The sequence below is a fragment of the Acromyrmex echinatior genome, chromosome 1 (assembly GCF_024713525.1).
Source record: "Acromyrmex echinatior isolate Ae372 chromosome 1, ASM2471352v2, whole genome shotgun sequence".
Classification (NCBI taxonomy): Eukaryota; Metazoa; Arthropoda; class Insecta; order Hymenoptera; family Formicidae; genus Acromyrmex; species Acromyrmex echinatior.
The window spans coordinates 16,374,780-16,393,035 of record NC_141852.1 but is presented as its reverse complement, the minus strand read 5'-3'; the positions used below and the strand labels follow the sequence as shown (position 1 = coordinate 16,393,035).

General features: G+C 37.2%; 1 protein-coding gene across 2 annotated transcripts in view; it reads right to left on the bottom strand.

Annotated features, from left to right (window-relative positions):
* Nucleotides 1–18,256, bottom strand: part of Sema5c (Semaphorin 5c) — a 110,204-nt gene that overhangs the window by 68,171 nt on the left and 23,777 nt on the right. For both annotated transcript variants that reach the window (XM_011070419.2, XM_087414079.1), the window contains exon 2: nucleotides 2,725–2,839. In XM_011070419.2, the coding sequence (XP_011068721.2) occupies nucleotides 2,725–2,815 (91 nt within the window). In that variant the 5' untranslated portion in view covers nucleotides 2,816–2,839. The remainder of the gene's footprint in view (nucleotides 1–2,724; nucleotides 2,840–18,256) is intronic.

Below are 18,256 nucleotides of genomic sequence, written 5' to 3'. Positions count from 1 at the left end.
TCAAGCTATGGCGATAAAATTTGATGGAAATGTCAATGATAGATGTGGCAACCTAGCCAAAAAAAAGAACTCAAATCAGCTGACTCAGAGCATCACCTGGTGGTCTCTTCCGGAAACTTTTTGATCAAGCTGGTATATGCAAATTTTAATCACCAATGATTGCATTTTAGATTGAATCGACTCGGGAGGAGATAAACGAAGTTTAATGTAACTTTTTAATAACAATCATATTCCGCATTTCGCGCGCGGCTCGAAACGTGACGGCGCGACCACGAGAAGCGCGGGAAATCGTAACGAAATCGTGATCCACCTTAATACAGGCCTCACGATTATTGCGAGAGACTGTCGCATCGTCCGTAGCCGCCGGGCATCGAAGCCGGGCATCGTCGAGCAAAGTATTTTACGTGCAAATGGAAATCATGGGTTGCGCGCCGTTGAGCTTATAGGTACCTCTTTCCTCGTCTTCCTCTTTGCCTTCCGAGACCCGAGTGATTATTAGATGAAAGAAAAAAGAAAGGAAAGGCGGAGAGACGAGTCGAGAAAAAGATGGGCTACCGCACGCCGACGGGAGCTAGGAACGGAGCTCCATTAAGCTCGTTAAGATTTAAATCCATGGCCGAGTACGAGGTTTTCCGTGCGGTTTCCGCTTGACGGGCGTGGCGTCTGTTCTCCATCCATATAGGCGACCTATACGTCCCACATCTTCAACACGATCTGCGTTTTCTCTCTGCGGGGCCGCGAGTATGCGATAATCGAGCCGCGAGCTCGCCTACGTGGTAACTGTACATTGTGGGTCATTGCTTGCGATAAGTGCCCTGAATGTCCGACATTTTTGCGAGATGTTAATGGGCTCGATCTTGGACACCGTGCACGCGCGGGGATATATTCTCCTTTATCGATTAGCTATGCCTACCCGACACGTCGAAATGTCATAGAGAAGCGGTTATGGGCGAAATTAAATTTGCATAAACGTCACAGGCCGGCTCGAGACTTGCTCGCTCGCTACGGATTTATGTCAGTCTTCCGGGACGGAAATCGTGCGGCTGGAGGGCAGTTACTCTCCTAGAGGAAATTCACCTACTTTTGACGATTATGCACGATTTCACGCAGCAATCTCGATCGCTTCGTCGTGATCCATCATTATCGATACGTAGAATATTCTTCCTCTTTAACGCTTTCCCGTTAATGATTACTTTGATAAATCAGGCTTCGAACTTTATCGAATAGTACATAGTTACAAAGTTATTGGAAATTACTTTCTCACGCAGTTAAACTGAAAGAATGCGAAACAGAAAGCGAAACATTGTTTTTTAGTTCATTTTAGACGATTTTTCTTTAATTCGATTAATGGTGCAACAATAACTCAATGCTGAAAATTGCAATGTTACAATAAATAATAATTGAGAATTATTGAACTCCCTTTTCTATCTGAACAAAAAGAAACAATTAAAGTTATCAAATTCGGTAAAGCATTGTCAGAAAATAGAGTAAAAAAAAAACGGTTGAAAGATTTCGAGTATCATTAACGCTGCCTAACTTATTGCATCTTGGACTAATGTCAAGATGGAGAAAAATACATAAAAAAACTTTCTATAAATTATATTAAATTGTGAGTATTTTATTAAAACAACATTTACAGTTAATAAAATAGATATGTAAAATATACGAAAAACTTCTCTTGTGTTCCGGTATAATCAATAAACGATCATACATTTGAAATTGAATTACGTACAATCAGAAAACAAAACAAGCTATATGACAGTTGAATTGAAATAAATATAATTTTATTCTATTCTAATATAAAATGAGAGAGTTTTCTGTACATTTTACAAGTGTACTCCATCAAACGCAAATATTATTTCATTGAAAAATATTTCTATTTTAATATATTTTTTTGTAAGAATATTCGTTGTGTATTTTCTCTTCTGATGCCATCAATCTGAAGATCCGTGATGAGTGGTTGGGAATTTTTTTAATGGATTGCCGTCTTCCGCAAAGACTAAAGTGCAAAATCTCCTCAATTCACGATCGAAAGTCTCGAACCGTTGTGGTTACGTGCGAGAACGCACAATCAATCGATCTACATTTTTAATGGCACCGATAACGCACCTGGCGCAATAATGCGCAATAATGCGGGTCTTGATGAATGAAGTGTATTTCATGTCGCGATCCGTAGGAGTGCTCCCGTTTTCCGAGATAATCGCGGTTAGAAACTTGCTGATCCTGTTCACGAGCCAATTGCGAATTAAACTCGAAGGCAAATCGCTTCGCCCGGGCGATCGTCGCGTATACACCTCTTATCGACAACGCGCGAGCGTAATCGGATGTGCGCGTAATCAACTCGCGGTTGCTCCGAATTAACTTAAGCGATAAGACAATTAACGGGATAAAGATTATCGAGGTAAAGATTATCGATGCTCGCGGTTATCATGCATCCGGAGCGTGATTTGATATTCAATTGCGATTTCCGCGAAACATGCATAAATCGTGAAAACTCGATGAGCTGTCACCGCGATCGGCTACTACATTTTATATACCGCGATTACCAATTGGATTCGTTAAATCAGTGAGATAAGAACTCTTCTCTGCGAGTGTGATTACAAAACCCACGGAGGTATAAAGATAACGAAAATAGTAAATAAGATCTTCTGCAATAACGTGGTACGCTGATATTGAAATGAATATCGATATAAATATCTTCGTCGTTTTCAAATAGCTTTTTACCTTCGTACGAGATATGGCGAAAATCCTCGGTAGCACGAGCGATGGCGGTGAGGATCTGCAACGTCATCGCATACACGGTCCACCGTTCCATCTTGGCCGCGTGCAGTTCCCCCTTCTGCAACGTGAAACATCAATTTTTTATTCTGACACATTCTTTTACAGGTCACGTGGGAGTGGAGCCAGAATCGATTATCAGGGCTTCTAATTGGGACGCAAAGCGTCTCGAGTATCACGCATTACTGGGGTCGAGAAAGCTTGACTAATGGAGGGATATTGGGAAAAGGGCGAAATGCTCATAAAAATAGTCAACAAGAGAGAAAAAAGAAAATGACAAATTGATGCAAGAGAGAGCTAGGCTCTCTATCTTCGTTCATCTCCTTGATATTTGCATGTTCGTGTTAGGTTATGTCCAACGAAACGGCCTTGGACATTTTCTATGCCTGCGAATAAGCGGGCAATGCCGGCACGCTGCAATTAATTGCACAGAGATAAACCGCGTGATTTGACGGTGCAATTAAGATCGATTGGACCATTTCTGAGTAATTTGCGACAGATTCTACCAACGATTTCTTCGCCGATTCTCGACGGCATAACTAATCACAGTCACGTGTGTTCCCTAATGTTCATCAATTAAGCCAACGGTTCATCTAGTCGGTCTGGATGGATCTTCGAGATCATTTTCAACCGTCCCGCTAGTTCTCGTTAATGCAAATCGCGACAATTAAATCCATGGGTCGCATGTGGAGATCAAATTGCAGCGTATCGTTTAACTGATTCGATAAGTTAATAAAGTCCTATTAATTCTAGAAACTAAGTTAACAATACAGGAGAGAAGTGAAACTGGAAACTATATACTAACTATATACTAAACGCAACAATATGAGAAAGTTATACGAGAGTTTCTATTTGTAACAGACAATATAATCACATCTGTTTCATCGTGTAAATTCATTCAATGTTAATTAACAATTTCGATTTTTCTTTTCTTCTTTTTAAGCAAAATTATTACATTTGTAAATAAAAGATAAGCTTTCTTAATGAAAGCTCTTTCTATTAATTGTAAATCTTTTCGTTCATCACAGTTAAAAATTGCTTTTTTCAGCAGCGTATTTATATTAAGCAAAAGAACTTAAGATTAAATGACGACACGAGCGTTTTGTAACGAAGAGTGTAGCTCAACACGTATCCAATTAACGTGCGACTATTTAAAGGCGACTATTTAAAGGCTAAACCGAGTTAGTGCCGAGTCAGTCGTAGAATCGGCTTCTTACGACGCGGTACCATTATGTCGAAGAATTACCAGATCACCTTGAGATCGAACAAAAATCACGACCGGACCGGACATGCCGACTGGGATCCTCAGAGAAGCTTTATATCTCGTCAGTGCTACCGCTCTTCTCAATGGACGGTAATTAATTATGCGACCCGAAGCACTCGGATCAACGACGCTTCTGTCCTGTCAATTAACGTCCACCTTTGTTATTCGCTCCAGTCCGTTCATAAAAAACTGTCACGATTATCTGGCGAACATGTATTCAATCAAATATAATAGAATCTTTCTTTATGCACAAAAGCATTGTGAAAAATAATAAAACGATATTAATGAATAAAATCTTATATCAATAATTTATTGTATTAGAGAGAGAGAGAGAGAGAGAAACTATCTATTTATATTATTTTGATAAAATATTTTAATTTTGATGGAATATAATTTCGTTTGATACAAATAGAAAGGCAGATAAACTTTCCTCATCAAATTTATTTTCTGACCGTCTCACTTAAAAGTCTCACAGTAAAAGTCTAGCAATTCAATGTTGAAAATAAACCGCAATAAATTGCCATAAAACTATTTGTTAAAAAGAGAATAATTAGTCTTGACATTTCAAAGGCGGATTCTATTCTATTCCGTTCCGCGACGATGATCGCGTAAAAACGGACTCGGATAATTCGGCCGATCTCTCCTTTTACGCTTATTTTACAACGGTCAACCGCGATTATTGCGTTCCAATTCGTTTTAGGCCTTGCGGCAACGACGAAAAAAAAGATGGCAGGCGGGGTATCTGTACGTGTGCACCCCGGCAGCGATCGGAACGACCTTAATGCACGTGAGACTTCCGAGGAATGCAAATGCGCGTATCTCCTGCGAGATGATTTATTCATTTTGGCATCGTGAGATCCGCCTGTGACGCGAGAGAATACTCTATGGCGAACTCTCGATGTTGTACGTCATTCATCGATATTCATAAATGTCACAGCTGGGTCCGTGTGGTTCTGACAGATTGACCTTACGTCTTATCTCACGTAACGTTATACTCGCTCGATCGCGACGACTTAGATTTATTTAAAGCAGATTTGTCCAATTTGAGCTTCGGAACCAAAACGCAAAGCCATCGACACAAAATTCAATGTAAGATTTCAGGAACTGTAAAGTGTTGATAAGTGTGATCGGTCAGACGCGTATCGACACTTTACAGTCCCCGAAATTTTACTCATATTGATTTTTTGCGTCGATGGCTTTGCGTTTTGGAGCTGAAATTGGACAGGTCTGATTTATAGGATTAGATTATAAAGGCAAAGCCACTTAACAGTGATGGATTTTAGATCCTATTAAAAAAAAAAAAAAAAAAAGCAGAGAAAAAGAAAATACTGAATCTTTATTTATTTAAGTATCAATCTAACGCCATGTCAAATAGAGTATTGAGCAATATCGATAGACAAGCACGGGATTCATATATTTGTTTTCGTGATAACGAATCAATCCAAAGTGATTGAACGATATCTCATGTCGAAGACACAGATTTAGCGATTCTCGCAAATCAACGTTCAATCGTTACGGACGACGATAGCTGTAGGTTTATACGTTATCGAAACTGCATCTGTGGATTTATGTACACGCGCATCAATGATGAATGGATCAACGAAATATCTAAAGGGGATGTCGTTATTATCGAAGAGCGCCTACATGACGAATAAGAAATATCTAGCTAATTAAGCTGATAAATGCATGTACTATATGTACACGCGGTAATTTGTTAGACTGCGCTCAACGTTTCAGATGTTAATGTCAAGTGGAAAGTATGCTCTCCTGGGTATGTCACATGAAGCGAATTACAAGGTAAAAGTATACTCATGATTATTTACGTATATTTATATTTGTGATTGATATATCTATGTCATAGAACATAACTCTTTTTCTCATCTTTCTTAAGAAAAGAATAATAGAAATAGACAACGAGAAGGAACTAAAAAGAATAATACTTTGCCTGTGGGAAAGAGATTAATGGTTACTCGTTGCGAATGGATTAATTTTTTCTTTATTCTTTTACTTCTTTTTGTTCTTCAACATAAATGAAGTTAAATTTTGTTTTCTTTCATATAATTAAGTGTTGATAATTAAAATTAAACATTATTCTATTATTAATAATTATTAATAATAGAATTTTATAAATTGTTAGATACATCTTATATTGAACTCACAGGGAGTTAGTTTCTCATCTTTACTAAACTACATTCAAGATCCACGATTCTTGGCTGAATACACTGCTATTGATTAGTAACTTCAAAATTATGTCATTTTTATATTTCTTATCTATGCAAAAGACATCGTTACATAATTCCAAGAACTTGACCAAGATCTTAACCCATCAAAGAACATTGATTAGAGCAATCACTATATTCTTTGTCCTAAGCAATCTAATCGCGGCTTCATTTTCACTATCGCTTCGCTATAATCATTACTCTATATCGTCTCTTTGCCGGCTCATGTGTCGATGTTTATGAATTCTCTCTATACCTCCGTATTCTCCGTATCTTACGACACGTCGTGCTCGAACTTAAGCTCATCCGTTATTTTGCTAGCATCCGTGGCCTCTATCGCGCTCGGATCTCGGGTTCGAGTAGCAGAATACACGTATCTATCCGTCCATTTCTATTCGTTTATCTAAGAAATGCGCGACGTTACTTTACTCGTCGTGGACCATAGCAACGCGGACATTTATGACTGCACCATTAGTCTTTATACTCGGCGTTCCGCGACGTGCCGAGATCTATCGCTATTTTGTGCTCGGACTCGCGTCCCGCTCGACTGCGCCTATCTATTCGCGGCGACCTATTTATATGAATGTATATCCCAGAGAGAGAGAAAGATTATACCATAGCTTATTTTATTCCGGCGAAGTAAGACACGTCTCACCCCGCGTTTATCGCGAAGTAAACTCGTAAAACTTCAACTCGTGAGTCGCGCGCGTGTAGACCACACAGAGCGATTCCAAAAGTCAGGGTGTAACACGAGGTAACACAATAGACGATATACCCGACTATCCCGGTGAAATGGGGCATGTAAAGGAGTTAGATGGTGTCGCTTCTCGTGTCACAGCGACGCATTGTTTGCTATTTTGCACGCAATGTCTTGCGTCCGAATTTACGAATGTACTTTCATCAGACTTTTTAATTACTTTTTAGGCTGTTAGTTATACGAATATCTATTTTTTTTAATTTTACAGAAGCACTCTAGATATATTTTGTCACGCTTTTGATTTTAATCTACGAATTCGTCAGACTTTGTAGTCAGTTTGTGTGATTTTATTTTATCATCGTAGAACAGTCTATCGTTCTTCGCTGTAGATATTCATCTTTATAAAGTGTAGATACAATATGTCACAATCACAATTTGTTTGCTCGCATGCTCTCCCAAGTAGATAATGACGTAATCATTTATGTAAATTATTATGTAAATGTTGAAGCGATTTTCGCTTACAATATTTTAAGGATTAACGATTGTCTCCATAAAAGACCGTAACATATTTTGGCACGTCAAGTAGCATGGATACACTAAATCGATATTCGGATAAGAACCGGTATATCGCAGCATGATATGATATTGGCTAAATCGATATTACACTGGCATATTATACAGTGAAAAGAGTATGTTACATATTGAAAGATAATATTGCCTAATAATACATTCCTGATCGCGCGCGTCAAAATAATTCATCGTGATCGTTCAACCGTAATTATTTCCCATTCAGGCAACCATAGCACATTTGTTCAAACAAATGTCCTCTTTTGCTCATACAAAATCCATGATCAGAAGAGAGTGCGGTTGGTCATGGACTGTGCACGATGATCCAGGTGTGTGAATGCGGTAGACGTGGACACAGGCTGCTTACGTCCTGTACAAGACTTGGACTACACGAGACAGACGGCACCAGACGAACGGTAGAGACTGGCAAGGTCGTCGACCTCGCCTACGACTTGGTAGTACCAGCAGCTGCTCCTTTACGCTAAGATCGAGACTCCGGGACTGTGACCAACTGTGACGTTGCAAATACGATCGCGATAATGTCGCGAATGATCGATTTATTCTATCCGCTTTCCCTTCACAACATGCACTGTGCCTGGCGCCATGATAAGAATGCATGTACTCGAATGCGGAAAAAGTAAAGTTTAACTAACAATAGATACGTCTAATGTAGAATTGACCACTGCATCGATAACGTTGTTTCAATATTGATAACGCTACCTTGTGATTATTGAACAATATTATCCTGATTCATGAGTCCAAATCAAGTTAATGAAATTAACTTGAAAATCGATTGATTTTTTGGATCGTTTGATTTGATATCGAGTACATTTTCAATTGATCTTCGAAGAAGATCGACGTTTTATCAACGCTGCATTGATAAAATGTCGATTTTCTATCGAAGATCAATAGAACATCTAGTAGGTATCAAATCAAACGGTCCTAAAAATCAATCGATTTCATCAAATCGATTTGTGAACCCGGGATATACATTCATTCGAATTCGATGTAAAAAAAGTTGCAAATTAAAATCGTTAACGAATTCGAAAAAATTATTCATACGTTAATTTTCATTAACTTGTTTGAATTTAAAAAATTGTGACGGAATTTTCGTAAAAATTAATTTCTGCGAGAGAATCTGATCCCATAAGTTTTCTCGATCGATAGCTCCAGGATACACTGTGTAACAAATGGAACGGCATAATCATCAAAAATGCAACTACACGATATGTTAGCGTTCCTCTCTTTCCTTCTCTGCATTTCTTTTGTCTTTCGCCGTCCGTCATCATGACAGCTTGCTTTCTCGTCTATGAATAGATAGCGGCATAAAAGAGGACATGAGACAAGAGAGAACAAGCGAACCCACGTGGTTAAAGCGACTTTATACACGTGTGTATCTACCTATTCCGAGTGCAACGCGTGAGGGAGGAGACTTTTCAATACCTTTTACATTTATATTTACATGTATGTATCAATGAACCCAAATCGATAATCCGATAATTCGTTAAGCATTTCTTGTGTGAGATGAATAAAATATTTATAATGATAATAAACGCATAGCCAATTCATTACTTTGGGAAACGTGCGGAAATTAAAGATGTAACTCAATACTCAATTTATATAATATGTTACTTCTCGTTAAATTAAATTAATTAAAATTGTAATTAATGTAAATAAAATTTTTATACGTAAGAAATCGTTTAAAAAGAAATATCTACCTCTTCAAAATATTTAGTATTATTTAAATAATACATACAAATTTTTTAGAAAGTTGTAATTAAGTGTCTACTGTAAAATTAATTGTAAAATAAATTTAAATCACGCAAATTAAAATAAGTTAAAAGATATAAATGTAATTTAAGATATCTTTGTGATCTTCAAATATAATATGAATAAAAGGTAAATAAAATGTCTTGGATGTCTGACAAAATGAGAGAAGAGAATCGCTTTTTTGTAAGTAAGACGAAGGGAGCTGACGGAATTCCGCGTGTTTTTCTTACACGTCCTTCCTTCCTACGTAAGATATTCCGGACGACATCGCGGTGGTCCTCGTAGGGTGAACATTTTAAAAGGCTCGTGCAATAATATACGAGCGCTACAGTGGTCTCAAAATATTTAAAGGGACGCATGGCCGCCCTTTCAAATATTAATATCTTGTGTACTTTTTCGTATCTACTCTTATTGAAGGCATCTGTGTGAAGAGCTCTTGATTAAAAGTTTATTTCTCAGTGAACACATTGCATTGCGCATGATTTGTTTCGTCTATCGCGTTTTGTGGGAATACGCTTCAATGAAATTGTAATGAAAATATTGTAGTGCAAAAAAAATTGTGAAGCAGGAGAATTTTTGCGGATAAAAATTTTAATATTTTTCGTCTACTTTGTTAAAACATATATTGATACCTCAATACTCAGATATGAAAGATATCTTCTGGATTGAACGTTAGATCGGGCGAAGCTACGATCACCTTATTTTAATTAAATATTTGTTATATATATATATATATATATATAACAGATATTTAAAATAAATAAATATATATATATATATATATATAAAACAGATATTTAAAATAAATTTCTTTATGATTATTCGAGATGTTCTGTTTTATAAGATGTGGCCAAATCTAGTCTATATTTATCACAGTTGATCGTAGCTTTGCCCGATCTAACGTTCAATCCAAAAGATATCTTTCAATTTGAGTACTGAGGTATCAATAACTCAAGTGTTTCATAACACATCTGTTGACCCAAAAAATGAAGAGCGCCGTCGTCAAGAGCCTCCAGATAGTAATGCCGTTTCTTCGCGAAGATCTGTTACTGTTTCTTTCGATCAAAAATACTTCATGTTTGATACTTCAAGATTTGCGCGGACGATTTCTAATAACATAAAATAATATACAGGGCGTCCTGAAATTCGAGGACAATATTATTACAGCGTGAAATTTCTTGAAAAATTAAGTAAAGTGCATTCCATTTTTTTCAGCAAAGTAGTTTTTTAAGTATAAATGTTTAAAGTTTGGCCAATCCTAAATTGGTTAAAAAGTCATTCGTCCAAAATGTTCGGACAGTGTTCGAAGTGTTCGACATCTAATACCATTGTATACATGCACACAGACGAATGACTTTTTAACCAACGTTTAGGATTAGCCAAACTAAACATTTATACTTAAAAAACTACTTTGCGGAAAAAAATGGATGCACTTTCATTACTTAATTTTTCACGAAGTTTCACGAAGTAATGATATTGCCCTCGAATTTCGGGACACCTTGTATAACATCCACCAAAAGTAGGTATACAAATTGTAATATCAATTTCTGCGCATGTTTGTGTATGTATATATGTTTGCACATCTTCAGCGACAAGATAAATCCAAGAGGATAAATTAGCATACAAGTTTTCAAAGACGGATATTAAAAAAATAAGAAATCTCATGATCCAGCCACAGGAACTAGCTTCGATAAAAAATGCAACGGTTACATCGTGTATAAATAAGCTACCCGTTAAATCCCTGAGGTTAACATAAGCAGCTTTATCATTTATCTCTAATTTGCTTCGACAGTTTGTATGAGCGACGTCTGTCATTGACGGAGAAATCACAATTATACAGCGTACCAATTATAGCCAACGGAAGGCAATCGATCCGACAATCAGATTAATTGGCGAAGCGGAAAATTTACGCGATAAAATTCAACCTCGCGCTAATTATAAGCGCCGACGTTAGAAAAAGAGAGAGAGAGAGAGAAAAAAAAATCGCAATTGCAGCTGTATACCGTACCGCGCAATGTGAAACGCATTAAATGGAGACATGGACCATCGAGAGCTGAGTGTCGACAGAGACGAAAGCTCGCAATCGTTCATGAGGGACAGTCGATCTCGCGGTGCGAGTGTTAAGTGCGATTGCATTAATGACGTTCGCACACGTTAACGGACACGTTTTTTCTTTTCTTTTTTTTTTCGCTGCGTTTGCACCGCCGGTTTCCCGAGTGAGCAGCAAATCGATGGCCGGTTTGCTCTTTCTCAAGAAAGAAGGAGAGAGAGAGAGAGAGAGAGAGAGAGAGAGAGAGAGAGAGCTCGGTTCTCCCGAACGAATTCTTCTCTGCGTGACAGCCGCGACATAATAATTACACCGCTCAACCTCGAGAGGATCCGTCGTTAGAAACGCTCGTAATTCTCGCTCCCGTGACAGAACAATTTGGCGGTCGGGATATATTAACGCTACCAATACCATCACGCGTACTCGTTCGATCGCGACGGGAGTTACGAACTTCCGCCACCTGCATTAATTTGCAGACAGCCACGATGGTGGATTGGTACGCGACGTTCCGGATGCTTTAATCTTAATTTTAATGAAAAAGTTCTCAATTCAGAAATTCTCCTTTAATTAAAATATTAACGAATCTTGATCGATTCGAGAAATTATAGGGTTTCACGAAGGTTACGTCCCTTCAGTTAACGTCCGCCGTAATATAAGATGCAGTAAGTGAGTAGCGGTCGATGCCGCGATTATGTGGGTGTCTGGTGTCGCGCGACTCCACTCGCGGTGTGGGCACATCACATCAGTACGAAACGCTTTATCGTAATATACTCGAGAGGTGCTTTCGCAATGAGTGATGAACGACGGAGAAGAATAAAGCGACGAGCTCTCAAGGCGGTGGGTGGCACTGTCCACGACATTGCGAAACGAGTCGGTTTTCGCAATGACGAAAGAACTCCCGCGCAAAAAATTGCACGTGTGGTACGGATGCGTCTTCAGCGAATGAAGCCAGAAACACAGAAAAATGCAGTAAGCTGTAAGCGAATTGGTCAATCATAGAAAATGTAAGCCAATAATCTTTCTCTATTGTGATTGGCCAATTTACTTATTGCAAATCTTATTTTTTATATGTAAATTATATTTTTGTACAGGATGTTCTACGAATAAATGTCGAAACTAATGAGCTATTATTTTCTAATGTAAATGTTCATTTATTGAAAAAACAAAAATTGTATTAAAAAGAGAGAGGAAAATCTACAATTTTTAATGAATATAAATAAAATTAATTTCAAATAAGATAAAATTTATTTAACAAAATGTAAGTTCATTTTATTGAAGAAAAATATGCTAATAATCATGAAATATGCCAATAATATATATGGGCTTAGAACTGCCATACTTTCTGTAACAGTAACCGTAACATGTACCACAAGAGTTAACCAATGACAGTTAAGAATTGTCAAAAATTTTCAACTTTGGCTAATTCTTACGATACGTCTTATGATTATTGTTACGGAAGATGTGGGCCTCTTTAAGATCATTGTTTTACAGAAGTGGGTTCTCATCGGCGAAAAATACTGGCATGTATAAGAAGAGAATACAGAAACAGATAAAGGAGTGGGAAAGAGGTATACATGTTCCAAGAAAGGATGTGCGGTGGTAGGGCAAGTTTACACGCGAGACACACGCGAATGTTCGCCCACGCGTGTCTGCGAATTACGAAGGGATAGATGTAATACCGTGCCAATAGTTCACGCAAATCACACCGAGATTGCAGCGGAAAGAAAGGGAAAAGATCTCGCGGGGATCTCGCGATAGTAGCTTTTCACTTAGAGAAATAATTCTGCGTGTATTTTACGTGACAGGAAATGATTCATAAAACTAAGCAAAAATCGCCGTAACGAATTAAGATTTCTAAATGAATGTAGCGATTTTACGATACATGGTTTAAAAGGATAAATCCGTTCGCAGTACCGACCGCTTTCACTCGCTGCGAAATCAATCTGTCAAAATGCGAACGCACATTAATGTCAAAACCGCATCGGAATTCATCGTGCGACGGTACGATTTTACTCAACGTGTTACGCGTTACCGATCCGAGTATTCATATCAACGAGCAAATTACTGAGAAGGGAATAAATCATCGATATTTCCCATGATATAATAAATTGTTGGCAAAAACAGAGAATTTTCAGATGGTTATTTTAAATCGTGCATGGAAAGAATAATTTTGCTAATCCATCTAATCTATCTAAAAATTAATTAAATACAGAGCTATTTAAAAATCTTGTGCAATGTTGCAAAAAGTTATAACATTTTAGAAATTAGTTTGAGCGTCCTACATAATTATTTTGATAGTCCAACAAAATTATTTTCAAATCTGTATCTAATTAAATTTTTAGAGATACTTCAACAAATCCGTTCGTGTCAAGGAAATGTTTGGAGTTCGTTACAATACGAAGAAAGAAGACTTGCAAGTGGCGGAAAGAACAATGAATGAAGGAAAATTAATATGAATCGATAGAAGTTCCTTGTGCCAACCGGAAATTATTACAGGGATGCGACGGACAGAGAACATCTCATCACACGTGACTAGAAAGAATTCTGTAAGAGACAAGATGAGGTCCAGTCGATACTATGTGATTAAACGTATTTTTTTTAAATCGAATATTTCAGATTAAAATTAACAAAATTACAAATTGATTCTTTATCAATCGAATTTCTAATATTTTCTTTTAAGCTAAATATTTCTAAAAAGAAAATAGTTTTTATTGAACATAATCAGGGTTAAATAAATGTATAAGAAATGATTTCTCAACAATATTGAAAATTAATTGAGTTACACTGTATGTATATGTGTGTGACGGTCGCACAAGAGTCGTCATGTTTAATATCTCAAGGAAACTGGTTGTTAAGAGGAAATACAAGCAGTTTCATAGTTACGCGTGAACACGAAGTCAAGCGTAAGCGATCTACCGTGACTGTTACTTGGGCACGATCGGGCTTAAAGCTTATAGAGCTTAGAGAGGATGGAAACAAGACAACAACAGTTCGTACGGAATTAAAAGGGCCCTGTGCGCTATGCTTATTATGTAATTGAATGAACGAGAGATAAGGATGAAAATTATCCACCGTCTTTTCTTGAATCACATGCACGTACAAGTGGTGAGAGAAACCCGAGACTCGTGGACGCCGTTGGCTTATCGGAATTATTTTTCATATATCTATACGTGACAGTGGATTTCTATTCTACGATAAAAGTAATTGGACAGAAACCAAGTATACAACATTATCATAAATAATCTGAAAATTACCATAGAAATACAAGTATAATCTCGTATAATTCGATGATACGCTGCATTCATCCTGTTCTTATCGAAAGTAATTACAGAAGGTTCATTACTGAATCATTTCATTACGGTCAAAATAAAATCCGTGAGTATCATCTGAAGTAAACGGGAGATTAATTACAGTAAAAGCTCCATACACCAAAGGCGCAAAAAGGTTAAGCAAAATGAGTCGCTGGACGAGTTGGTATATACATTGCATATTACGACCACCAGCCAGCGCGTTAACCGTCGAACAAAGGGCCGACTATAAACCAGGCACGGTTATAAACCAGGCCTTGCCAAGCAGAACGCGCCAAATTCGCGACCGTCTGAAATAACATACGGACAAAAAGAAGAAGAATGAAAGTTCACGCGCCGTTATGGCAAAAGACGAGCGAAAAGGATAACTTTAGATTAATGAAATGGGTCAATTCGCCCCGCATGGAAAGCTTTTGTTTTTCTTTCTCTTACTTTTTTTTAATTTTCATTTTAATATTCATTAAAAGAAAGCATCTCAAATAAAAAGAAGATACACAAAAGTTATGTTTTTAATTAACTCTTCATTGTTTCAGAATCTCTTGCTAATTGTATAAATACTGAATAAATGTGTACATTACTATATTTAACGCAAATTGTTTCATAATTAAAAAATTTTTTACATTTACCTTTAATTCTTTATATTATACACAAAGGATATATAATATTATTGGTCTTTATTTATTATATTTGTAAATCAAAGAGGACAATAAAAACTGAGATATAATATTTGGATGTCAGAAATATCCCAATATACAAACAAGTAATTACGTTAAAAACAAATAGTATAGAATTAAACAATAATAAATGTTTTTAAAGTAATAGCAATAATTCGTATAACAAAATGGGGTTATATTAGCGTATCTGATTATGTTCTTCTCACATCTAGTATACGTCTGTCCAATATATCGATTGGAAGATAACGTTAAAATGGGTCTGATTATAAAATTCTATCGTCAACTTCTCAAAGTTGTCGGATGATAAATAGGAATGGCATGCCGTCAATTCACTAAGTAATTTGTCATTAATCAGTAGCTAGATGACAAGCTGGTACGAAAGCAAGACGACGTTTTCTCATCACAACTTTCGAAAACGCGTAGATATAATGATACGCTCGTAGGTCGCGGCAAGCTCATGATTAATCGCGTTCTCTGTATCGTCAGCTTCGATCTATACGCATGCAGCACGATGTGCATACACACACATAATTAGGTAAACCGATAATTGGCAACAAGGCCAAGGAGGGCAACCGACCTTGATCGCGCGCGAACATTTCACCCGTTCGAGCGATTTCTCGCCGTTTTATTCGCGGGCCGAATTGTTAACCTTACACCCCGTGGGCATAATATTTTGACTGGGCCCCGTAGGCGTGTAAGATTGTGTCAGGCTGTAATCACGCGCTCGATTAATTTCAGCGTCGACGCGAGGGACGATGGAACCGCGCGAATTTGCGCGTACGTGCGCCAAGTGTATGCATAACGTGACCACTACGGACGATTGAGTAAATAAGATTCTTTAGAAGATTAATAAACTCTCTAAAAAAAAAGCGTACAATGTATTTCAAATTATAATACTTCAACCTATCAAAATAATTTCTCCTCCATAAATAAAAATTTTCATTTTTCGACTATATAATTTTTTAGCATGCAACATAAAGTCAGAAATATTGAAATATTACGCTACAGATATAGAAAATTGTCAGGTATGAAAAAAAAAGAATAGAAAGAAAGAAATGTTTTTTTTTCTATTTTCGGTTGTATGATTAAACGTATCTCATATCGGCAATTTAACTCTAGATAAGGAGAAGATATAAATTTGAAAATTAAAGACGAATGTTATGTCGATCGGTATTCTAAAGATATAAATTGTGATGCCCAGGAGGGATTTATACTCTGAAGGAGTTCACGCGTCGGCGCTCATCGCCACATTCGCGGAGGGCAGAATTTATTCTTAGTATACCGCACAAAAGTATCTATAAATATCAGGAGAAGGGACGACGTCGTTGGCATATCCCTGAAATTACCTTTTTGCTTGCATCTTCTAGTGCGAACCCTCATTCCAGGTATCCTGAAAACGTATTTATTTTTCAACTCTACGAGAGCGACGTGACAAGATGTTGCGATATCGAATTTTTTCGAGTTTCGATTTTTCAACATCCAACTAGAAAAGATTCTCCGCAATATAAAATCCTTTCTTTTAAATAAAATGGTCGCGTCTGGACATATTACTTGTCACATTTGGCTAAAAGATACTTAGAAATAAGATGGAAGATATCGGAGATATCGAAGATAAGAAGATATCCAGACAATACAAAGTAATCTAAAATATGGCGTCTCTAAGACATCTTTTAGACAGTTCTCACAAAAATGTCTTCAAGACATCTTTTTCCAATTTTAGTCTTTGTATTGTCTGGATGTGAGAAGATATAAATATCAACCTATCCGATATCATCAAAGTGTCCCAATATTTTTGAAAGCTTTCCAAGATAAAATTTGTTGGCTTTATCCGTGTCACCATCAAAAAGATATATAATAATTTATGTTTAAATTAAAGAATATGAATAAAAAACTCCAAATTATCCTGCTTAATTATCCTACTCCATTTATATCAATTTTGATTTTATTTTTTTCATTATTAAATTTATTATTTTTTTCATTGTTAAATTACATTACATATTGCTTCAACTTTTCTTATGTTTATTACATTATCAGTCACAGAGAAGTGTACATATGGCTCGTAATATGTTGATCTCTAGTTTGTACACGAAGAAAAATATTTGATTGAATTAATTAGAATTTTGGTGGAAAATAAATGATCCCGAGTTCTAATTAAATCTACTAGAATTCTAGCAGATTTAATTTCATCAGAATTCTAGATCGTTCATTTTCCATCAGAATTCAAGTTTAATTCAAACAAATTTTTTCTCCGTGTTGATTGGCTAAATCCAAATGCTGTACGAATCAGTCGTTCCTGTGGGAAACCGTAATAAAAATCCGTGCATCACAACGTTCTCTTTGAGAGTAGAGCTAGAGCTACAATTTATGATTTCCGCATCTTCGACGATACACCGCTGTATAGCGCTTTATCGTCTGTTTCCTTTGGCGTTCATTTTTCGGTATCTATACCTTCGGTCGCATTCAATTCACGCGGATAGATCGGCATCGAACGATGCGGACGCAATGGCGAATAAATTTATCCATTCAGTTGTCCCAGTAGACTAGCTCGACTTACTTCTCTCCCGTCTTCGACATAGAGTCATCGCGATCTTCGAACGCTCTCGCGGTTACAGCTCGCTGGAATGAAACCAGTAACTAGATATAGTATACGCGTCACGCGTAGAATGCGTTGTAGCGTCATAAATCTCTACGATTGTGTCCAGCCGTTCTTTATATTTAAGTTACCTCCGTCGAGAGGTATGTCCACCCTTAAATCTCCCGCGTAAGTCCCTCGGTACCTCGTCGGCCGGTTCCACCCGCGGATAAGCCGACAGATAATCAATCCTTGCTGCCGCGCAGCTGATTAAACTTCGCTGGAAACTTATACCGCGTGTTATATTGAACACGCTTGACGACGGCATGTAATTGATTCACGATCGCGACTGCACAATAT